Here is a 25,897-nt window from a genome sequence, read left to right as displayed (position 1 = left end):
GATTGAATTTTTTTTAATCCCCATAGAGCCCCATAACCTGAGGACAACCTCTCTTAACATCTTGACCTCTTTCCAAGCTATCGAACTTTCTATAGTAAACACAAACACACTAATATGCTATGGGAGTGACTACTATGTATACTTTAAGCACATAGTAATATATTATGGTTGTCCATACTTTAAGCACAAGAAAGTAAAACACATTTCTTGACTTAATCTCATTCACAACAATCAGATTGAAGTTAGGACGAGATAAGAATAGGTGGAATCATGGCTTGCCAATTTGTCAGTCTGTTTTAAATGGATTAGCTACAGTCAGTAGAGAAGAAATTACTACTCTTCCTACAAAATGGGAATGTATGAACAAAGTCTGCAAAATAAAAGACAAATAATTGAGTAAAGCTTTTAATATGCTTGGCTATGACAGACTCCTTATCTGAGAGTGTGACCTGGGCCCCTTCGTTGGTACAGCACTTTGGTTTTTTTGGTTGGTTGGTTTTTGGGTTTTTTTGGGGGGGGTTTTGTTTTGTTTTGTTTTTTTGAGACAAAGTCTCACTCTGTCACCCAAGCGAGAGTACAGTGGTGTGATCACTGTAGCCTTCACCTCTCAGGCTCCAGTGATCCTCCCGCCTCAGCCTCCTGAGTAGCTGGGTCCACATTGTGTGATACCACGCCCAGCTAATTTTTATAGTTTTAGTAGAAATGAGGTTTCACCATATTGTTCAGACTGGTCTTGAACGCCTGACCTCAAGTGATCCACCCACCTCGGCCTCCCAAAGTGCTGGGATTACAGGCATGAGCCATTGCACCCGGCCTTTGGTACAGCATTTTGGATTCCGTGGGAGCATCCTTATTTAAACCTTAAATCCAGTTGAGTGACAGACCATATAACGCCTTAACAAGGGGCTGCTGAAAGCTGTACATGCAGACCTTTGTTACTCTACTCTTCAAGACTAGTGCTACAGCCATCCCCACTTGCAAAGATTTTGTTATAAACTCCCAGCAATGCCTGGGAGTGAGCTACTCTCTATCTCATGTATTGGTGTCATTCAGTCTCCCAAACTAGAAACGTGGCCCTTACCCCTGAATCGTGGCATTTCCTCACAACATACAGCCTTAGAAATTGTCTTTGAAATCTGACCCTCCTCTACCTTCTTACTGCCTGTGCACTGGACTGGCTTTGCCTCTCTTCTCTTAGACGATTGCAGTGCCTCCTAATAGATATCCCTACCTCTTGTCTCTATTGACTTTGTTCACCTCATTCTTACCAGTTCGCCACATTTTTCTTAAAAACAGTTTGGATCCCTTACTCTTCTCTTTAAAACCATCCCTAGCTCTACATTGGCTATGCAGTTGGCCCTCAACCCTAATTACCAACTCAAGTCACCTGCAACTTTCCCCGGACAGTAAGAGTGTAGGAACTATTGGAGAAGCCCAGACAGCAGTGGGTCCTTAAGGCTCCTCAGGTGACTCTACAGTCAGCCAGGGTTGCTAGCTGCTAGCCCTTTAAGATGAAATTCACAAGGCGATTTGCCATCTGTATTCAGCCTGCAACTGCTTTCACCTATGCCTGGGTAATTTCCCAGCATCCTTCAACACCCAGCTTAGATGAATACCGCTCAGGAACCCTTCATAGCTCTCCTAAGTAGAATTATTCCTTTGCTTTCACACACAGAACCTATAATCTCTTTTGCCTCTTACCCTTTGTATTATAGTTCCCTGTTTAGACATCTTTCTCTTCCGTTTCACTGGAAAATACTTCAGCACACAAAGCCAGTCATTGCAAAGTTAAAACTTAAATCCAGATCTCTTACTTGAAGCATTTAGTGATATACAGGTGTAACCAATATGAGCATTTTCTCATCTCATCACTCTCAAAAAAAATTTACTAGTGAATGAAGAAAAGTTATCCTGGGATTCCTCAGGCCTTGATTTGGGCCACCTCAATAAGGGGATCAAACAAATGGCTATCATGCAAGACCTTCTGAAAATGGGTCTACAAAGAGTTGCTGGGCCACCCACTCACTGCTTTGCAGGGGCCTATTTTCCAACCAAGACTGTGAAAATAGTTTGCCTTTCCCACCTAGGAATTTTTAAAGTCAGGAAAGACACCATTGCACATAAATCCAATGAAGATTCTGCAAATGACCATAACTGCCAGTTATAAGAATGTATTAGGGGGCTTGATTTGTTCAGTCCTCACTACACCCTGATGAGGTAAGGCTTTTTTTTTCAGAAGTGGAGAGGTGTGGATCAGAGAAACCAAACATTGTTCTCTGAGTCACACAGCTATTAAGCAGCAGAACCAGGATTCAAATCATGTTACCATAGCAAACTTGGGGTTCTTTCCACTGCACCTCATAGCCTAAAGAGACTATGATGATGTCTCGCTAGTCTGAAAGAGGTACCCTGCTTTGTAATAATCAGTACAAAACTGAGGTCTCATGAGTTAGGAATCCTAAAGCTTTCTCTATCTCAACATTACCATAATTTCTGAGGCTGTTTTGCTATTTAAAAACAAAAGAATTCATTCACAGCATCTTGCATAGTGTGCTGTCATCATCTACTGGGTTTGCGGGAGTATATTTTTGTGAAACTGCCTTCTAATTCTATTTTTTCTCCAGGCTCTAGATTATGAACAACTACAAAGTGTGAAACTTAGTATTGCTGTCAAAAACAAAGCTGAATTTCACCAATCAGTAATCTCCCGATACCGAGTTCAGTCAACCCCAGTCACAATTCAGGTAATAAATGTAAGAGAAGGAATAGCATTCCGTCCTGCTTCCAAGACATTTACTGTGCAAAAAGGCATAAGTAGCAAAAAATTGGTGGATTATATCCTGGGAACATATCAAGCCACCGATGAGGACACTAACAAAGCTGCCTCAAATGTCAGGTAAGACTATTTTTATTTATATCTTATTTCTTGATGAGGTTTTAATGTATAAGCTATCACAACATAACATATAAACTATTATGTACTAAGAATAGAGATATGACATTGATTAAAAACAAGAAACTGGGTAACTCAAGAAGCAACATTTAGCTAAATCATCTAACTGTACTGGAAGCAAAGATAACGTAAGCATAAGTTACAGTGGAAACCAAGAGAAAAATGCCTTAGCCTATCAACAGAAATTGGGAACATGTCTCATGGAAACTTACAGTTGAGTCTTACAAAGGAGTAGAAGTGCACCATAACAACATGTTTTAATCATATAAAACAGCACATACAAAGACATATATGCCTAAAGTATAACAGCACCATGCAAAATAATTGCTATATTATGTGGAGCAAGGACACAGGTATTTTATTTTATTGTGCACAGCAGAGTTGGAAAACTCAGCTAATATATGCTTAAGAATTATGAAATATGGGCCTGGCACAGTGGCTCACACCTGTAATCCCAGCACTTTGGGAGGCCGAGGTGGACAGATCACCTGAGGTCAGGAGTTCGAGACCTGCCTGACCAACATGAAGAAACCCCATCTCTACTAAAAAATACAAAATTAGCTGTGCATGGTGGTGCACGCCTGTAATCCCAGCTACTCAGGAGGCTGAGGCAGGAGAATCGTTTGAACCCAGGAGGCAGAGGTTGTGGTGAGCTGAGATCACACCATTGCACTCCAGCCTGGGCAACAAGAGCAAAACTCCATCTCAAAAAAAAGAATTATGAAATATGGCTCATCCATGCTGTGTTAATTTTCTGTTACTTTTTATAAAAGCATATTTCCATGTCAACATATATTAAATATGAATATACTAAATATAAAATGAGTCATTTTCATTAAATATGTAACATTCCACATTTGAAAGAAAACTATTTCTTTTTAATATTATGAAACAGGTATGTCATGGGACGTAACAATGGTGGTTACCTAATGATTGATTCAAAAACTGCTGAAATCAAATTTGTCAAAAATGTGGACCGAGATTCCACTTTCATAGTTAACCAAACAATCACAGCTGAGGTTCTGGCCATAGACGGTAAGAAAAATATTTGAATCATTTTAGAGAAATGTTATTGTAATTGATGTTTCTCTATGCATAGATGATTATGATTATTCAACATATTATCTTTACCACTAGAGAGAGAGAATTATCTTTACCACTAGAGAGAGAATTATCTTAGGAGCATTGGGCCTCAAGTCTGAGGCAACTGAATCCAGGAGAGAAAACTAAGAGTTCCAACTTCTCAGAGGAGTTTGAACCAGCAAATTCTGTGTTAGGTCCCTATGATTTGCAGTGATTGAAGCAGAAATTTTTTGACCAACAGAAATCCCTGGGCGTGAGGGGATGGGTGAGGATTCGTAGACAAAAAAAAAATCAGGGAAGCTCAACTTGAATGTGAGGTGCTTTAGTGAGGTACCTATAGAGACCTCATGTACTTTTATCATTGAACAATGCAATTTCCTCTTCTAGAATGTTTTAAAATAATATTCATTGAGTGTATGTTTCCCCAAGTATAAAATTAATTTATGTTGAAGGTAATAAAAAACATAACCCCCCCAAAAAATAAATATCAAAAATATTTCCATTTGGGAAAACAGGAAAAAAAGTAGTAAGGGTAACAACAGAAATGACTTATAATGCCCCCACAGAGAGATTTTTATTTCATTATATTTTATTTTCAGCATTTAAAATTTTTATTTAATAAACTTTTATATCTTCAGTATTAAAAATATATAATTTTTTATTCCAAATAAAAAATGTGTGCTTTAGAAGCAAAAACCTTTCACACATTGATTACAAGTGAAATCAACACATTTAAGAAAGTTATTATTTTTGTGCTGATTTCATTTGAAATTGGTGAATTCATCATCTTACCGGTCTTGGGTTCAAGTATCTTATATTATTTTTCAATTTATTATAATTGGAGACATCAGTCTGTTTGGTAAATTTCAATTTGCTTTTTACAAGATGCAGAAATAGGATGACTTTTTTACTTCTGAGGATAATATAGTATTTCATGAGAAGACACACTAAGTTGGCTGCAGAAAAGAGAAATGTAAAGATTCTCCTTTTTGTACAACTTTGTTCTATACATTTCTTTAACTCTAAAACGTTGTTCTTACAGAATACACAGGTAGAACTTCTACAGGCACGGTATATGTTAGAGTACCCGGTTTCAGTGACAATTGTCCAACAGCTGTCCTCGATAAAGATGCGATTTGCAGTTCTTCTCCTTCCGTGGTTGTCTCCGCTAGAACACTGAATAATAGATACACTGGCCCCTATACATTTGCACTGGAAGATCAACCTGTGAAGCTGCCTGCCATATGGAGTATCACAACCCTCAATGGTGAGTAACAGTAAAGTTGCTTCTACAAATGCAAACTGCTCCTTTATATTTCCAGAAGGATAAGGAAGATCATTTAAGAGCAGGTCCTTCCAAAAGTAACTTGAAAAATTCTTTGCAATGAAGATGTGGTTGTAGCCTTGTGAATTATTTCTCTTTTCAGAAGAGAAAAGGAATGATATGCTGTTAGCACCATTCAATATTTTATTTTGAATCCTTTTTAGGGTTCATTTGATATTTTAACATTTTAAATCTGTTTATTTCTACTTCCATAGTGCACCCAAAAAAAAGATTAGAGTCAGGCATCTAGGTGGGGCATGGTGGCTCATGCCTATAATCCCAGTACTTTGGGAGGCCAAGGTGAGAGGATCACCTGAGGTCAGGAGTTCGAGACCAGCCTGGCCAACATGGTGAAACCCCATTTCTACTAAAAATACAAAAATTAGCTAGGTGTAGTGGTGCATGTGTGTAATCCCAGCTACTCAGGAGACTGAGGCAGGAGAATCACTTGAACCCAGGAGGCAGAGATTGCAGTGAGCTGAGATCATGCCACTGTACTCCAGCCTGGGCAACAAGAGTGAAAACTCCATCTCAAAAAAAAAAAAAAAGTCAGATATCTATTTATCACAGAGCTGTTTAGATTTCTAAATACTAAATACATAAACTTGTTCTAATGGAGCAGTCTATGAGCAGACATGTAGCATGAAGAAGTCAGCCTGCTCAAGGCTCACAGGGAGTGCCACTTACACTGTCACTAGTCAGGAACCTTGAGAGCATAGTGGACTGAAATTTGCAAACCCTTTATCCAACAGGGAGGAGCTAATTCATTCTTTCTCTTTCCTAACCTTTATCATATTTATTTTACATTGTTTGTGCTTTCCAGAAGTGTCATAGAAATAGACATTAGACTTCCTAAAAGTCTCCGTCCTTTCTGGATTTTATAGTGATGATGAGATCACTTCAAACCCTTAGTAAACTCACTTTTCCCTAGCTCCTTTCTGAACCATCCTTGCTTCCTTTCATGAATGTGCATGCTGTTAAAGCATGTCCTTCAGTCCTAAGTAGCAGCCACTGCCAGAGTTACCAAAAGGATCTTGGTCTCCATGGTCATCTTCCCTTGGGCCCTCACACTTCTGGCATAAAGATCTATCTCCAAACTGTGCATGTAGCATTTTGCTCCAAATGAGTTTACTGGATACGTGACCAATGAAGAGGCTGCCAAAAAAAGATCAGAGAGGGCCAGGATGTGGCACAAGACACACCTGCCCAGTAGGCAACAGTGATTAGACTAGGTGGGCAAGGCACAATGTCAAAGGGTATGGTGGGATCAGAAAGGATTCAAGAAATGCAATACTGAACCTTACAGGAACTGTTGTGGGGTCCACTTAAAAAAAGGCAACATAGCAATGGGAGATAGAAAACAGTCTATTCTCAGGACTCAGATAGGCAATAGGCCATCACCACAAGGAAATCCCATATCATAGACCTGCAGCTCATGGTCTAAGAACTGGGAAGAGCAGTTGAGGTAGTAGCAGCTAAAGTTGAAAGTCTTGATAAGTAAAACACAAGAACACAGAGTCAGCAACACATACATACTCAGAGGGCCACACAAGTCCAAGGATGGGTGCAGACATACAAGAGAGTGGTTAAGCCCCAGAAGAGGAGTGCCTGCCTCTAAATGATGCTGCCCATCTTCTTTAGTGGGAAAAGCAGAGTAGAACTGAGTTTCACACAGGAGGATAATGGGCCTACTGCAGCAGAGAGGACAAGGAGGCAGGTATAGACAGATTTACCCACTTAAACCCATTATAGCCCTCATCACTGCTCAAACCTCTCTCTATTATCAACCCTACTGTTTGTGGCAACTCTAACTCTGCTAATGAAAATAAGTAGTAAGAGCGTAAGACACTGCTGCGGTTGGAACAGGTCTTCCAAAGCTCATGTGTTGAAAACTTAATCCCCACTCCAACAGTGTTGAGAGGTGACACCTGTAAGATGTAATGAGGTCATGAGGTCTCTGTCCTCATGCATGGATTAATGGTGTTACCATGGGAGTGGGTTCATTACAGTAAGAGTGAGTTGTTTTAAGGGTGAGTTCAGCCCCCACTTGCTCTCCTGCTCTCTTGTCCTTCTGCCTTCCACCATGGGATGATGAAGTTTAAAGGCCTTTATCAGATTCTGACACCTTGATATTGAACTTCCCAGCCTTCAGAACTGTGAGAAATAAATGTATTTTCTTTATGAATTATCCAGTCTGTGATATTCTGTTATAGCAACACAAAACAGACTGAAAAGACACCTCATCCCACTGTTGATTTGCATGATTCTTTCTCTACAGCTACCTCGGCCCTCCTCAGAGCCCAGGAACAGATAGCTCCTGGAGTATACCACATCTCCCTGGTACTTACAGACGGTCAGAACAATCGGTGTGAGATGCCAGGCAGCTTGACACTGGAAGTCTGTCAGTGTGACAACAGGGGTGTCTGTGGAACTTCTTACCCAACCACATGGCCTGACACCAGATATGGCAGGCCGCCCTCAGGGAGGCTGGGGCCTGCCGCCATCGGCCTGCTACTCCTTGGTCTCCTGCTGCTGCTGTGTGAGTAGCCAATGTTTCATTCTCTGTTGGATGGGGTGTCCTCATTTGCAAAGGCCTCCATGCTGCCCTGCTCATCTGTGCAATGGGGAAAGAACATTCTCTGATGTTTTATAGGTAAAGCTAGGGGGAAATGGCATTTTCAGAAAGAATCTGAAATGTGTAACATGTCACTTGCTAACAGTCTATATTAATATAGCAACACAAGTTATATATGTCAGACATTTAGAAGACAGCACGAGATAATCAAGAGAAAAGCGAATCATGAAGACTTTCTACACACTGTTAGTAATGTTCATGGTCAAAATTATGGCTTTATCCATGAGTGTGACACTTTCTAAGATGTTTTCTCCATATTCATTTCATCTCATGAGATTCTAAGATAAAAAGAGAACACTAGTCAAACTTAGGGAAATAAAAATAGGGTATCATAGGCTAATATTAATAGCATATGATGCTAATATTAACATCATATGTTATTAACGATGTTAATATTAACATCATATGCTATTAAGATAGCATAGGTTCTGAGAAGTTATTGCTTCATCTAGCATTTCCTCAAAATAGATTATCATCTGAATACGCATCCCTTTTAAGACCTTCACATTTAATATGAATAAGTTTATTAAACACATTTAGAAAACTATGCATAAGTATCCTTTTTCAATAAAGGTAAAATTTATTCAATAGATAGGTTTCTGAAAAGTTGTATTTGAATCAAAATCTTGTAAATCAAATAGTATTTTGATTGTAAGAGGGCGCTATTTAAAAGAACTTCCTGACTAATTCTTGTATAAACAAGAGAAATCCTTGCTAAATTCACACGTTCTTAATTTATTATAAAAATCACAGACTTTTAGAGTTAAAATTAATTTTATGATTATTAATTTTAAAACCACAAAAAGTAGAGAAAATGTGTAGACAACTACACGTATAACCATCACTTCAACTGAACAGATATTAATGTTTTGCAATATTTTTCAGGTCTCTGTTTTGAAAAGAAATAAATTGCTATAGATACAGCTAATTGCCACACATGCTATGTTTTTCCCTTCCTTATTCTCCAAAAGCATTTACTATTCTAAAGTTATTATATACCATTTAGTTTAAGAGCTGAAATTGACACTCAGAGATTTGGTTTTTCGATATCATATTAATCGAGTAGAAGAATCAAAAAATTTTAAGTACCTCTATGTGAATCACTATGCTAGCTTCTAGCTGAAAAGGAAACTTGATTTTGGTTTTCATGCATATCTAACTATAGAGGAAAAAATACCATGATAAAGCTATAATAGAAATTACTACAAAGGAGTAATTACAGAAGATTTTACGGAATAGAGGAATAATTCAATTGAGCCTTGAAGAATGATTAGGATATAATCGGTATAAAAAATGGAAAAGGCGTTTCCAAAAATTGACAGCATCAGCCAAGGCCAGAAAACACTTAATATTTTCTGTTTTAGGAATCATACAGCCTTGGAAGGCTAAAACATGGGGAAATTGTGGAAAGTGGAGGAGAAACGGAGAATGCATTGGGACTAATTTGAAAGACCTACATACACATGCTGTGGTGTTTGTGCTTTATCCTATGAAAAAGAGGAGCTGCTAAAAGCATTTGAATAAAAGACTAACATGATCATATTTGTATTTTAGAAAGACAACCCTGGCAACAGTGTGTACGGTAAATTAGAAAGGAAAGAACACTTAAGAGGTCATTGTAAGAGTTCAAAAGAGATGATGCAGGTCAAATTCAGAGCTGTGACATGAGACTGGAAAAGAAAGGACAAGCGTGCAGTGCATTACAGTGGCCCCTGGAGAGGACTGGGAGATGAACTGCTATAGTCTGAATGTGTGTGTCCCCCCCAAAAAATTCATATGTTGAAATTTAAACCCTAATGCAATAGTATTAACGAGTGGGGCCTTTACCTATATTAATTCAATCCTCACAACAACCTATGATGTAGATACTATTTATTGCCCCATTTTATAGATGAGTTAACTGAGCAAAGAAAGATGATGTCACATGCCCAACATTACATAGCTGTTAAGTGGTACAGCCAAAATTTAAACCCTAGAATCTGACTCCAGAGGCTGCGTGCTTAAACCCCTCACTAAGCTGCCTCTAAGTGAAGAGAGTTGAAACATTAGGATTCAGGTGGCCTTGGCAGGGCAGAGGTGGCAGTGGGGCCACTGACAATAAAGTATAGGAAACACCTGCTTTCAAGAAAAAGTATTTCACTCTTGGTCAGTCAACATGAGAATGACATTAATCTTTATTGCCACGGATGTGCACAGAAAGATATTTACACTGCCAGAAGAGCCCGCCAAGCTCAAGCCACAACTAAGAAATTCTTTTTTTTGAGACGGAGTCTCGCTCTGTCGCCCGGGCTGGAGTGCAGTGGCGCGATCTCAGCTCACTGCAAGCTCCGCCCCCCAGGTTCACGCCATTCTCTTGCCTCAGCCTCCCAAGTAGCTGGGACTACAGGCGCCCGCCACCTCGCCCGGCTAGTTTTTTGTAGTTTTTAGTAGAGACGGGGTTTCGCCGTGTTAGCCAGGATGGTCTCCATCTCCTGACCTCGTGATCCGCCCGTCTCGGCCTCCCAAAGTGCTGGGATTACAGGCTTGAGCCACTGCGCCCGGCCCAAGAAATTCTTAAATCACAATTAAGAATGCATTGATAGCCATTTATTAGGTTATCACTCTAGTTACTGAGGGAGTTTTCTGGTTAATTACTGTTTACTAAGAGATAATTAGAGACTAGATTGCCAAAACACCATTGGGCCCACCTAAAATCTGGACCATTCTGGTCATATATTTATCTGTGTATTCACCTGACACAATACGCATAGCCCCAAATGTGCAAATAAATGCAATCATCATAAAAATATAGAAAAGAAAAGGATTGAGGAGCCAAAGAGCCACTTTCATCATACATCAGTGCCTATTTTAAGACAACATACCAAAAAAAAAAAAAAAAAACAACATGAAATGATCTGATCTGTCTCCTTCAGTTTCATAATCACATGAAATTTTAGTGTGCTTACTGTACCAAGTTTCATTTGTAGAAACTAATTTTGGCTTTCATTAGGGATTTTCTACAAGTATTTAAGATACTGTATTTTCTTTGTAACATTTCTGACAATTGTCACGTTAAATAGTTCCTAAATTAGTCAAGTGTTCTGATGTTTTGTTTTGTTTTTCATTAGTGGCCCCCCTTCTGCTGTTGACCTGTGACTGTGGGGCAGGTTCTACTGGGGGAGTGACAGGTGGTTTTATCCCAGTTCCTGATGGCTCAGAAGGAACAATTCATCAGTGGGGAATTGAAGGAGCCCATCCTGAAGACAAGGTAAACACCCAGTTAATAAATTATTTATTTCAATTAAACAGAAAAACTGTTTGATTTACATTGAGATAGGAAAAGAGGCAAAGGGACATAAAAATAAGAGATTTCTTGACCTTCAGTTTGAGAGTCAGTGCTGAATAGATGGAGGCTTTTAGGATTTTAGCTCTTCAGATGTCAAATCATAAAAATGGTTATCCCTGCAAGAATTTGCACTTGTTGTAATGTTATCATTTGCAAATTTGCAAGGGGCCACGTGTCACTATATTGTTCTGAAATCTAGCGCACTTTTAAATTAATTTATTTTTCACATGGTTTGCAGGAAATCACAAATATTTGTGTGCCTCCTATAACAGCCAATGGAGCCGATTTCATGGAAAGTTCTGGTAAGTGGACACAAAATATTTAAAAGAAATGGTGAGTTAAGTGAGAGACATGCAAAAATAAGAAGTAGTTAAAATTATCTTCTTAATAATTTCATCTGTGTGCACATGTCAGGAGCTGTTACCACTGAAATGGAGAAAAGCTGTTTTAATATTCTTATATTAGTCAATTCCCTGATATGTCTGGCTTCAATAAGTTAATTTATCCATTGTTGCCACCATTTTCAATATCTAAAGATTTGTTATACTTTTTCCAAACTTTACTGAAGTATAGTTCTCAATCAATTACTAGTTTTTTAATTAGGAAAGACTTCACACATATAGACAAATGTAAGGGAAAATATAACAAACATCTATGTATCTACCACTCAACTTTATCTATTCCAAACATTGGTCACATTTTCAGTTAAAGTCTCATGTGCACATCCTCAATCCTGTTCTCCTTCTTCCTTCCCCAGAACTAACAGTATCCTGATTTCAGTTCAATCACTAATTCCTTCATTCAGTTATAATAGGACATGGTCACTTACATTGTTATAGAGGTCATACAGGTGAATTTGTTTATTTCTTTGGTTTTATCAAGTGGCTATTTCATTAATATTATCTGAGTGCCACAACTACTCAGTGAACTAAAAGAACAATAATAATGCCTACTATTAAAGTTTTGCTTAATTCCATGCTTAGATTGTTTTCAAGTGTCCATCCTGCGCAATCCACATGAGATTTCCCCAAATATGTAACTGTCTTCCTTTATCAGATGCTCCAATCCTCACCTGCTTTTCCCATTGGAATTACATAGCAAGAACTATATAAAGAATTATCTAGAAAAAATAACTTTCCATGAAAGCATAATGTAAAGGTAACAGGCTAAGTAGTCGTGATTTGTTAAATTCTCTTTAGGTACCAAGACATGCTAACTTGCATGATTACATGATGTATGTTTCCTCTTTGGTTTCCATACTGAGCTCATATGACTGCTGAATTATAATGTTTTTTCATTAAAACATACAAGCATTGCATTAGAAGCTTCCCATAGCTGGGTACTAAATAGCCTGTCTTTTCTATTTCTGGCTGTTGTCACTGAAAATATTACTTCTTTGTACATTTTTAAAATTAGTATATTTGTAGAGCTTTTTCACCCACTTATATGCCCCCCTTTATGACTCTCATTTAACACACTGTGGGATGTTATCATCTCTAGTCATATAATTGTATTTTCTCCCACTTACTTGCTTTACGTGGTGACTGCTTATAGACACCCAAGACCTGTTCTATAAAAATGCAACAAATAACAGCATAAGATATTACAGAATGTTCTCTCTTGTTTTTAGAAGTTTGTACAAGTACGTATGCCAGAGGGACAGCGGTGGAAGGCACTTCGGGAATGGAAATGACCACTAAGCTTGGGGCAGCTACTGAATCCGGAGGTGCTGCAGGCTTTGCAACAGGGACAGTGTCAGCGGCTGCTTCAGGATTCGGAGCAGTCACTGGAGTTGGCATCTGTTCTTCAGGGCCGTCTGGAACCATGAGAACAAGGCATTCCACTGGAGGAACCAATAAGGACTATGCTGAAGGGGCAATAAGCATGAATTTTCTGGACTCCTACTTTTCTCAGGTAATTTGATGAAAAATTTTGTTTCTTGGTTATCTTATTTACATTAGAGATCTTTTTATTTGATTATATACTTCAGTTTTGCGGTTTTTTATTTACAGCTTGTTAAAATGTAAGAAAAAAGTGGTTTGTTAGATTTTTGCCAAAACAATACAGATAACCTAAGGTAGCTGTTAAAATTGGGTCACTGATGAAAAGAAGAATGGGAGCCAAGCATAGTGGTACATGCCTGCAGTCCCAGCTACTCAGGAGGCTGAGGTGGGAGGATTCCTTGCTCCCAGGAGGTAGAGGCTGCAGTGAGCTATGATGGCACCACTACACTCCAGCCTGGGTAACAGAGTGATACCTCGTCTCTAAAATAAATAAATTAATAATAAAAGAAGAATGAGTAGATAACCACAACATGAAAGCATATAGCAAGTAGTATCTCATTCCTCCAACTGAACAAACAACTGAGGGCAAATCTCTTTTATATGAGAATTTCCAACATCTTCTTTAGGAATACAAATCAGTTCACTTTGTATTTCCTATATCATAAAGGATATCCAAATACCTGTGTGTATATTTTACTGAGAGAGTGGTATAGTATTCACATTATCAGAAGAGTCTCGGTCTAAAAAAGTTGAAGAACCACTGAATTAATGACCCCCAAAAAAGGGGAGGCAAAAAGAACAGGATAGAAGATCAGTGATGGGAGGAATGACATGTCAGGAAGCATAGAACAGAAAAGGAACATGGGTACAAAACAGACAAGACTTTGAAAAGTAGGATGCTTGCCTCTCATTTGATAACCAAAGATTAGTGGGCAGACAGGCATGGTTAGAATGGATCTCACATTGAGTTTTGGTATTGATACTGGTAAGTGCCAAGGTCTGACCTAGTATCCAAGCAGAAAAAGAGTGATATTGTGTTTGAAGAAAGACTGAGGGGAAGGGGAGAAAGGGAGGGATTGTTTGAGATGAGGATTCTTGGGATATTTCTAGGTGGGATGTGTGTTACAGCCACAGGTCAGGCTCCCACAAGGTTTGTAGAATCTAGACAAAGGTTCTAGCCCAATTTTGAGGGAATGTCAACCATACTTTTGTCCAAACATCAGATAATTTTTTGAACAAGATTGTTAATAGACAGTGTCCTTTACTTATATGGATTACCTAATTTGGGTATTCATAATCCAAATGAGTTCTACAAACAGTATTATATTGTTCAGTTGACTCTTTCTTAAAATTCATTTTTTTCCCACTTTTTCTCTGTCTTAGAAAGCATTTGCCTGTGCGGAGGAAAACGATGGCCAGGAAGCAAATGACTGCTTGTTGATCTATGATAATGAAGGCGCAGATGCTACTGATTCTCCTGTGGGCTCCGTGGGTTGTTGCAGTTTTATTGCTGATGACCTGGATGACAGCTTCTTGGACTCACTTGGCCCGAAATTTAAAAAACTTGCAGAGATAAGCCTCGGTGTTGATGGTGAAGGCAAACAAGTTCAGCCACCCTCTAAAGACAGTGGTTATGGGATTGAGTCCTGTGGCCGTTCCACAGAAGTCCAGCAGTCGGGATTTATTAAGTGCCAGACTTTGTCAGGAGGTCAAGGAGCTTCTGCTTTGTCCGCCTCTGGGTCTGTCCAGCCAGCTGTTTCCATCCCTGACCCTTTGCAGCATGGTAACTATTTGGTAACGGAGACTTACTCGGCTTCTGGTTCCCTCGTGCAACCTTCCACTGCAGGCTTTGATCCACTTCTCACACAAAATGTGATAGTGACAGAAAGGGTGATCTGTCCCATTTCCAGTGTTCCTGGAAACCTAGCTGGCCCAACGCAGCTACGAGAGTCACACACTATGCTCTGTTCAGAGGATCCTTGCTCCCGTCTAATATGACTAGAATGAGCTGGAATAGCACACTAACCAAATCTGGATCTTTGGACTAAATTATTCAAAATAGCATAGCAAAGCTCACTGTATTGGGCTAATAATTTGGCACTTACTAGCTTCTCTCATAAACTGATCATGATTATAAATTAAATGTTTGGGTTCATACCCCAAAAGCAATATGTTGTCACTCCTAATTCTCAAGTACTATTCAAATTGTAGTAAATCTTAAAGTTTTTCAAAACCCTTAAGATCATATTCGCCAGGAAATTTTCCTAAACATTCTTAAGCTTCTATTTTTCCACTGCCAAAGGAAGGTGTTTATCATTTTAAAATGCAATGTGGTTTAGTGGATTAAGCAAGAGTGCTGGCTATCTCCGTTGCCTTTTCTTATATCATTGATAATGATGTAAGAATCACAAGGTATTTGCTAAAGCATTTTGAGCTGCTTGGAGAAAGGGAAATAGTTGCAATAGAGTTTCTTCCATCTTTTTGGTGCTGGGAGGCCATACATGGGTCTTTTCCTCAAGCTAAGGGGTATAAGCTTATGCATTAAATGTGCTACATCTATATTTCACATATTCTCGCAATAAGAGAATTTTGAAATAGAAATATCATAGAACATTTAAGAAAGTTTAGTATAAATAATATTTTGCGTGTTTTAATCACTTTGAAAGGATCTATGCAAAGAAAATATTTTACATTGAGCTCCTTCCTACACACATCTCAGTAACAGATCCTGTGTTAGTCTTTGAAAATAGCTCCTTATTTTTTAAATGTCAGTGAATAGATGTAGCATACATATGATGTATAATGACGTGTATTATGTTAACAATGTCTGCAGATTTTGTAGGAATACAAAACATGGCCTTTTTTTATAAGAAAAAAGGGCCAATGACTAGAATAACACATGGGGCAATCTGTGAATATGCATTATAAGCAGCATTTCAGAAAAGTAGTTGGTGAAATAATTTTCAAGTCAAAAAGGGATATGGAAAGGCACTTATGAGTAACCTCTATTTTTTTAAGCCTTGCTTTTAAATTAAACAGCTACAGCCATTTAAGGCTTGAGGGTAATAAAGCTTGAGAGTAATAATGTTAGCTTAGCAAAGGTTTAGATGTATTACTTCATGCATGCTACCATGATAGTAATGCAGCTCTTCGAGCCACTTCTGGTCATTCAAGATATTCGCCCTTTTGCCCATAGAAAGCACCCTACCTCACGTGCTTACTGACATTGTCTTAGCTGATCACAAGATCATTATCAACTTCCATTATTCCTTATTGTATATAAAATACAGAGTTTTATATTTTCCTCTCCTTTTTTTTTTTTTTGCCATATTCAAAACCTAAATTTGTTTTTGCAAATAGAATGCAAAGTAATCAAGTGTTTGTGCTTTCACCTAGAAGGGTGTGGTCCTGAAAGAAAGAGGTCCCCTAAATATCCCCCACCCTGGTGCTCCTCCCTCTCCCTGGTACCCTGACTACCAGGAAGGCAGGTGCTAGAGCAGCTGGAGAAGTGAGGCAGCCTGTGCTTCCACAGACGGCGGTGCTGCTGCAACGAGGCTTTCAATGCGCCCGTCTTACGGGAGAGAAGCTAGATCCTGTGCAGCAGCCCGGTAAGTCCTGAGGAGGTTTCATTGCTCTTCCTGCTGCTGCTCTTTGCTTCTCAACGGTGGCTCGCTCTGGGGTCTAGAGCACATGCAGCTAACTTGTGCCTCTGCTTATGCATGAGGGTTAAATTAACAACCATAACCCCTATTTGAAGTTCAAAGGTGTATTCAGGATCCTCCAAGCACTTTAACCTTGCCTCTTAAAACCCAATTTACCATGAAATGGGAATTTTGCTGCATTGTTAAACTGCAGAGGAAATCATGCTATAGTAATAAAGCTTATATAAGAGAGAAATTGAAATTAAATGTGTTTTTAAATTTCAAAAAAAATCATAGGATGACTTAAAAATTGATTTGCCATGTAAAATGTATCTGTATTTTTTTTACACAAAACTTGTTTTAAGCAGAAAATTTTAAAACTTTACTACTTGATGTATTATACATTTTGAACCCTATGTATTAAACCATAAACAGTGTAATGTTGTTATAATAAAACCAGCAATAAATTTATAAGTAAAAAACGAACTACTCTCTATATTAATAGTTATTAAGAAATATGATTATAAAACAGCAGTCCCCAACCCTTCTGGCACCAGGAACCACTTTTGTGGAAGACGATTTTTCCACAGACGGCGGCAGGGATGGTTTCAGGATGAAACTGTTCCACCTCAGATCATCAGGTATTCTCCTAAGCAGCAGGCAACCTAGATCTTGCATATGCGCAGTTCACAATAGGGTTCACGCTCCTGTGAGAATCTAATGCCACTGCTGATCAGACAGGAGGCAGAGCTCAAGCTGGATTGCTCACTTGCCCGCAGCTCACATCCTGCTACGGCCTGGTTCCTAACAGGCCACAGACAGGTACTGTTGGGAGTGGGGGTGGGTGAGGGGTTGGGGACCCCTGATATAAAATGACTCACATATGTATTTTTATCAGTATTTTAGCTATTTTTTCTAGCTGATTCCTTTTCTGCATCTTCCAGGCAAGAAGGAAGGATCTTGAGATTCAGGATGACTTCAGGTGGACATAGTGCAGGAGGAAGTGCTGGATGAGATCAGGGCAGAGGGACTTCACTAACTGGATGCTTTAAGTCATTGACTGTTTATTTGGCAAGTTGCAATTGTCTCTCGGGTAACTGAGAGATCATTGTTGTGACATTCAAAAGTTGTGACATTCTAAGATGACTTGGAGAGAAAAGTTGGAGTAAAGAGAAAGTAATGTTTACAATCTAGCCTGATGAAAAACATGTACCATGTCACTGGTGAAAGCCATCAGCCCCAGAGGTGGAACTGTTTTTCCGTAAATGCTAAAGTCCTTACACCTCCTTTTAAAAGATGCCACAGAATAAGTCCCTCCAATGCTTCAGAACTTTCTTCTGGCTGACCTTCCTCCTTAAATATGGACAATGAGGTTTGGACATGGAGTATAGGGAGAAAAAAAAAATGGATTAAAGCAAATATTGAGTAAAGAATGGTAGTTGGCTTAACTCAAATGTTTCAAATCAATTCCAGGAAAATGAAAGTCATGTAGATAAAATCCAAAAATATTACCAGCTTCTTCTATTCATAGAAAGTTCAAGGAACAAAAGTGACAAAATCGGTTAATTTAACTTGAGGACCTTCATACATGAGGTAAGAGTGTGAATGGAACATGTTCTACTGACTAGTTTCAATGCAACTAACAATTTAGAAACAATTAAAAGTTAAGAATCCTTCTTGTTCTTGCATTTCCATGTTGTCTCGTATCTTCTTCTGGGTCTACAAAGAGGAATACTGAATTAGAGATTATATGGTTTAACAGTGTTCAATAACATAGTCTTAGATGGTTTTATGTAAAGGGGATAATTGATAAAACAAGAAGATAAAAAATCATTTAAATTCCAGAAGCCAGAAACCACAGACGTTTTCCATGATGAACGCTGAGACTCCTCTTGCTTTGCTGTCCAGAGTGTGCTGAGATTACCTCTGTGGCCAAAGACATCAGGCTGTTGTCTGATTGGTGTCTTTACTTCCTTTTTCTTCCACAGTTTGACTCATTTTTACAAATATAAAACAAAAAAATTTAGACATAATAGAGATATAATTAAAACTCAAGAGGATAAGGTCTGAAGAACAAGTACAAATGGATACGGTTATCAGAGCAAGAAGAAAAGAGACATTAGTGAAGGTTACCAAGTGGTCAAGAGAGCTACATACTCTAATTCAATTCTAGAGTAATCCTTAGATTACAGGCATGGAAATAGAGACTCAGAGAAGCAAAGTAACCTTCTCAAGGTTGCACAATAAGTGGCACAAATGTGAAAGTTGATCAATAGTTGTCCGGAAATAATAACTATTACTCTCAGAATAATCTGTTCACTTCCAGTCTAAGACTTGAGTAGAACATTAAAAATTAAAAAGAATATAAAGAAAATGAAAATTATAAAAAAGATTAGAAATCTAGATGTAATTTTAAAGATTAAAGAAGTAGTATAATGTAGGCATATGTGTGTGTGGGAGGGAGAGAGAGAGAGTGACAGAGAGAGAGAGAGAGAGAGAGAATGCTAATACATGATTTGCTGCTATTTTGAAGTACATGCGGAGGTTTTTCTTTCAGGGGTCAGTGACCAGGTCTCTTCCACAACCAATAACTAATAAGAACGCGCCAAAAGCCTAAATTGCAGAAACAAGTATTTAGCTGAATTTAAATTACATTTTTTTGTATTTTAATACAAAATTAAAATGCAATTTTATACAATTATAACTGATGTTGTAAGTACTGAAAAAAACTACCTGGAATCTCTTTCTCAGTAAACTCCCTAAGAATTACTTTGATAAAACACTATTTAGAAGAGGTTGTATGAAATGTATCCAGATATGAAATGATTACCTTAAACAGGTCCTTCCAGCTCAGTGTTTCCATGATTTGTGGAAAAGAACATGTTTTAACAACTACAAATTTTTTACTCCTTGAAGTCAGTTTCATTTCTACTTTGATTTTCCTAAAGAACATGGTACCACTATATTTTCAATTTTATGCCTCAAAACATCTCTGATGTTTTCTGTGTGCAGAATTCATCATTACTAAGTGAGCAAACAGTGAATTTTATGTGACAACACAGAGAATCAAATGATGATAATATAAGCAAAACACTGATATTGAAACAATGTGTATGTCCTCATTTTCCCAGAAGGCAGAAGAAGTATTTATGTTCTTTCATAATCAAAAGAAGGATTGGAAGGAACTTTCTTGATTATAAAGCAGTGAAGAATCAGGTAATCCTGTATTTATTCAAATGACATAATGACGTGATTTTCAATCCTGCAAGGAGACATTGTTACTAAGTGAAAAATGAGTATTTAAACACAAAATATGAGATTAACTTCAGTCATGTCTTCTCATGTCCAACTGACTTCTACTGATAATAAGATTTATATGGTCGTAACTCAGATGAAACATACACACACCCACATTCTTGCCTCAGGTAACCTCATGGCTTGGCATAGCTAAAGCAGGGTCTTTCCATTATCAAATACATGGACCAGACACTAATGCTTAGTGTACATTGCAGACACAAAGTTTCCACATTTAAGAATTCTCCTATCTAGCTTTATTATTTTAGAAAATAATAATAATCACCTAGATTTTGCACCTAAATTTCTTTAGGTAAGCTATGGCGAAAAAGCCTTATTTAACCAGACTTTCAATTATTTTCAACCAGGTCTGACATCCCCAACATTTAATTAGTAAAAAATATGCAATAAATCCTTAGTCTAGTAAGTTCTGACGATATCTACCTTCCTGCATCTTCCCTCTTTTTCTCAGCTGTTATACATTGCTATGAATTTTTCCTCAGAACATATTTTGTGACTGCTAACTATCTGATATCTAAGTTGATTTTCTAACTTGCCACTGTTTCTACATATACTCTCTTGGATCCTGGAAATGTTCTCTTTCGTGCTGGTCTTTGAATATTCTTTCAAAGAGGCAAACTTATAATGAAGGCATATGCTACCAAGACAATAACAGACCTCCTACTTCATGCAACAAAGGCTCACCCAGGGCCTGTCAAACAAACCGGTGCATGCTATTGCTACTTTTGCCAACACTGGCTAGAAAAGGGTATCTCTACTGAAGGAACAAGTCAGGAGATGTTCAGGAATATAGAGAATGAGTTGTCAACCTAAGAAAACCTATTGAAGTTTACAAAAAAAAAAAAAACAAAAAATGAAACCACTACCAAAGGAGCTAAGAGAATTTTTAAAAATCTCATTCCATCTATTAGTCAATCAAAATAACTATATTTTAATGATTAACAAAAATTAAACTTGAAAAGGTTTCCATTTTGGTTTTTTTTTTTTTTTTTTTTTTTTTTTTGGTGCATTTAAGTTAATAGTTAAGAGTTCAGGCTTTGGAGACATACCACATACTTGAGTTCAAATCCCCGTTTCCCAACTTACTAACTTTATGGTTTGGGGCAAGTTTCTTAATCTCTCTGAACATCTCTGGACTATTATTATGAAGACAATAATAGCTTCTATTTCACACAGTTTCTGTAAAGTTACAAGAATGCACTTTGAACATAGTAAATGCTCATAAAGATTTGTTTTCATTTTTTTACTGTATTTTAAATCTTCAAGATGAACTCAATCATCTCAAAGTTAAGAGTTCTAATGTACAAACTACTGAAACCACAGAATCTCGAAATATCCCTATTGTATGATCCAAAGCCCTCCTTTTATATGGATGCTTAAATTGAGGCTGAGAAGTAACTCGGGGATCAATTTCAGAGTTAAGAATTGGCTAGGCTGATTCTCTTTCTGCTACTGCCACCACAATATGTCTTTTTTATTAATTTTTTGCCTTAGCCACAAGGATTGTCCTAGTCTTCTCAGCACTGGAAATTCTGATGAATACACAGTCCAGTGGAGATGTGCCAGTTCATAACAAATTGTTATCTTGTATACCCAAATTGATCAGAATCACCAGATGATTGCCATTTTTCAGTTCAGCTTCCTTGGAAAAGTGATTTAGGCTTCTAATTGAATTCCTGTGTTCAGGTGGATATTGAATGTGACAGGGTCAAGTAGGTTGTTTCTATCATGTTGCAATAGGGTCATGGGCAGGATGGATGGCTTCTTTCTTCCCCAAAGAATACTTACTATGTCATTTCTACCAGCTAGATGGGACAGCCAGATGGCTCTGGGAAAAAAAACAGTTATTTGAAAACTAGCATGAAAAGAATGACGCTAATCGACCCCACTTCCATTGGATATATATTTTAATATTACTAGAATAGTGACAAACTGCATGAAAAAAGACCACATTTTATGTTCAGTTTCTATATGATTTATGGATCATTATCACTGCTGGGCAAGTGAAAAATGAGCTTATTTGCAAATGCCAGCTGACCTATCATAAAATGGAAGGAAGTGAAATCTGTCTTTACCTTTGCATGTTTATTCTTTATTTCTAGCACATGACATGCCTGATATCTTCATATTCACTGCTACCTGCTTCCTCTAAAAACTGGCCATAACTAGTTGATAAGTTTTTTAATGTTTGAGAAATTAATTCACAGTAAGGTATAAATCACAAAAAGCACTTTGTTACTTTTCTCTGAAGTGCGTGTCTTTAATGTTTAGAATATTTGTTGACTGCATAAACAAAGGGAATTTTCATTATCATTGATCAATAGGTTAGGAGGTAAAGCAACTTGAGAACTCACACTATCCAGCATCCCTCCAATTGCACATTTCACATCTGTCCATGTAGACCACTTCTGTGCACCGGGGACTCAGGCCTCACATTCTGACCCATTGAGCATACTCTGTAGACTCAAGATTTCAAATATTGAAAATTCTGGGGTATACAGTAGACTAATTCTCCCACAGTGTCAGACAATGAAAACTCGCCATGGCAATTTTATGAACCATACAGCAATTCTTCACATGAGGTTTTACATGGATTTCACATTATCCAACTCCGAATCTTTTCTGTAATACTGTTCTGCTTAACCTGTTGTCATCAACTTTACTACTTACTTTAGATTAATGTTCTAATCCCACAGTTAAGAAAGAAGTACAATGATACACTTTCTTCCTCTCTCATACTCATAAGAGAATTAATCATAAGCAGTCTTTGTTGACTGACGTAACTTTATTGTAGCTGATTCTGCATCAAATGGGTGTAACTCTCTCCAAAGGTATAATGTCATTCACATATTATTCCAGCTGCAGAGACGGCCATTGGGAGGAGGAAGACATTACAGTAAATGTGCAGAAGATTGCCTAGCTAAGTAAGGGGTCAGCTTTCAAGACACACAGTAATGTTCATAGTGAACACAGTCATTTTTAAAAATTTTAACCGCAATTGTCCTCGGACAAGCTGAAAAGGGTCATTGTGAGCATTACATCTAAACTATCTAGAGCAATTTTTTTCCCATTGCCTTCTTTGTATCAAACTTTTTTTGCTTAATCAGTTTGCTTAATCTTTAAACATATCTCTGTCTCAAAAAACCTCCACTTGGAGTGAGAATTAGAAGAGGTGATATAACTCAATCTAGGTCTACTAAAAAAAAAAAAAAAAAAGGCTATATAATTTGAACAAAATGAGTTTAAAAACAAATATTTTCAGCCAGGCGCGGTGGCTCACGCCTGTAATCCCAGCACTCTGGGAGGCCAAGGTGGGTGGATCACGAGGTCATGAGTTCAAGACCAGCCTGACCAATATGGTGAAACCCGTCTCTACTAAAAATACAAAAATTAGCCAAGCGTGGTGTCATGTGCCTGTAATCCCAGCTACTCAGGAGGCTGAGGCAGGAGAACCACTTAAACCTGGGAGGTGGAGGCTGCAGTGAGCTGAGATTGTGCCACTGCACTCGGGAAGCAGAGGTTGCAGTGAGCTGAGATCGTGCCACTGTACTCCAGCCTGGGCGAGACAGCAAGACTCTGTCTCAAAAAAAAAAAAAAAAATTTCCTGAAATTCTAGACACCAGAGACAATGTTTTGGTTCTCTTCTATTATAATATCTGAAAGACTACTTCGACTCTCCAGTTCCGTGGCTGTGTACAGATAACTAAGTTAATTAAATTATTATTTATCATGTTATGCGGTTTTCAATTACTTTTGCTACAGAAGTAAAGTTACTAGATAGAAATAATTTGCCATTCACAATATCCAAGCTGGGATTCAAGAATAACAATATCGTAATTGTAGTCAGCACAGTTCATGAAGTATGTCCTCCAAAGTAGATGACATTCACAAGCTCACACCCTCAGATGGAGAAGCTCTGTGATCAAGGCTAAGGTTCCCATCTCCTTCCCTGATGGAACCCATGTTCCTCCTCAACCTGAAAAGAATAGCAGAACACAGGTGGGTAAGTTCATTATTGAATAGCCTTAAATGTGCTCCAATCATTTTAACAAAGTAAATCATTCACAAATTTCAGACTGTTACTATTAACAAATTAGTATATTGACTGAAATTTTCAAGCCACCACCAAAAAGACTAATTTGTAAAGTAAATTAAAATAATTAATTACTTTAAATTCTTGTTTTTTCTTTAGAATGAAAATCATGTACTTTTGAAATTCTGTATCTCTCAACCAAAGTACTTACAATTATCATTCTAGGTCATTTGGAAAGATTTTTAAACCCACTATTTTACTTCCGGGTTCACTCTCCAAAGCTACTGCATTGCTTCTATTTTACTTTTTCCTTGCACATAAGAATGTCATTGTCTATCTACGAATGAATGAGATAATTGCCAAAAACCAGTTTTGTTTGTTTTTTCTGTCTTCTGAGGGTTTTTATTTATTTATTTATTTCTGGGTATCTCCCTAAGCTCATTAGTCACTATGGGTCAGTGTGGTGGTTTCTGTCTGACACTCAGTACTGCTGTGCCTGCCCTAAAACCCTGCAAGCCCTGTCATGCTGGTGATGGATTCCAGTCCAGGACTGTTGTTAGCAACCGAGGACTCCCCTGCTCTCTTTCTTTGCTATTTCCCTTATCTTTCCAAGAACTTCCATAAACAAAACCTAGGGTGAAACCAAAATAATAGATTTGTCATGAGTAGATAAAACCAACTTTCCCCAGTGTTGCACTCCTTTAGTGAATGCACACTTTGTTCATTTCCAGGGAGAAGGAGGATTTTTCATGTCGTTAATGTTTTCTTCCTTGGTTCCCCCTGCAAGGAAGGGAGCCTTAAAGCAGAGGAAGAACACAGGAGTGTTCTCCACTGGCCTCTGAACTCCTCCACTTCACCCTGTCCCAGCAGTCTTAGCAATGCCCACCCTTGATGAAATTGTGAGGTACAGCAATTTTGTCCACAGTGAGCCAGGCCTCCCATCACACCCCCGCCCCGGTTTGGTGACAGTCACTCATGTCCTTCCAGGAATCCAACGTTCTCTTCTCCTTTTCCCCTTTAAGCTCATTTTACTCTCTCTCTCTCTCTCTCTCTCTCTCTCTCTCTCTCTTCCAAAATAGCCTTGAAAATTTCTTCACTTATTCATTTATTTACACATTCAGCTGGGAATTACTAAAGGCCTACATTGGGCCAGGCACTGTTTTATTTGCAGGATACATGGCAGTTCACAGGGGAAAATCCCAGCCCTCACAAAGTTTACGTCCTAGGGAATGGCAACAGATAAGAAATAAGTTAAAACACAGTCTTTTAGAAGAGAAAAAGAGGATGGGGAGCTCTGGACACGGGCGGGTGGCGGGGTGGGAGACGGGGGTAATTACAATTTAAAAAATCATTGGTCAGGGAATGTCCTTACTGAGAACATCACATTTGAGGGGAGAAAAGTGAAGAGTGATGGAAAAGACCTTGTACATTTCTGGAGCAGAACCTTCCAGGGAAAAGGAACCGCAAATGCAAGCCTCCGAGGTGAGGCGTGCCTGGTGAACCTGTGGCATTAGACTAAGATGTGAGTAACTGACAATGGATCAGCACACTGCCCTCCCAGTAATACGCACTCCAAGGAAGCCTTCTGCTGAAGGAATGCCAACATTAATCAGTGAATGGGAGAGGCCTTATGTTGGGGCCTCCAGGCCTTGCTGGGGTTTCCCAGGCAGTTGCCTGTTTCATAATTGCCTCAATCCAGCATTATTATATTCTGATCACATTTTTAAACTAGTGTGACTTAGTTCAAAAAAGATTGCATGAGATGTGTTCAACACCCTACTGATTCCCAAGAATAGACCATTTT

At 38.3% G+C, this 25,897-nt stretch overlaps 1 protein-coding gene across 1 annotated transcript in view; it reads left to right on the top strand.

The window, feature by feature from the left end:
* Positions 1 to 15,102, top strand: part of DSG3 (desmoglein 3) — a 28,651-nt gene extending 13,549 nt beyond the window's left edge. The window contains exons 9-16 of the mRNA XM_007974370.3: positions 2,625 to 2,896; positions 3,849 to 3,988; positions 5,079 to 5,303; positions 7,639 to 7,899; positions 11,103 to 11,242; positions 11,559 to 11,622; positions 12,951 to 13,234; positions 14,488 to 15,102. Coding sequence (XP_007972561.3) covers positions 2,625 to 2,896; positions 3,849 to 3,988; positions 5,079 to 5,303; positions 7,639 to 7,899; positions 11,103 to 11,242; positions 11,559 to 11,622; positions 12,951 to 13,234; positions 14,488 to 15,102 — 2,001 coding nt within the window. The remainder of the gene's footprint in view (positions 1 to 2,624; positions 2,897 to 3,848; positions 3,989 to 5,078; positions 5,304 to 7,638; positions 7,900 to 11,102; positions 11,243 to 11,558; positions 11,623 to 12,950; positions 13,235 to 14,487) is intronic.
* Positions 15,103 to 25,897: the final 10,795 nt, after the last annotated feature.

Source organism: Chlorocebus sabaeus, chromosome 18 (assembly GCF_047675955.1).
Source record: "Chlorocebus sabaeus isolate Y175 chromosome 18, mChlSab1.0.hap1, whole genome shotgun sequence".
NCBI classification, from domain to species: domain Eukaryota; kingdom Metazoa; phylum Chordata; class Mammalia; order Primates; family Cercopithecidae; genus Chlorocebus; species Chlorocebus sabaeus.
Note: the sequence above shows the minus strand (reverse complement) of the source record. Positions and strands in the feature narration are given on the sequence as shown.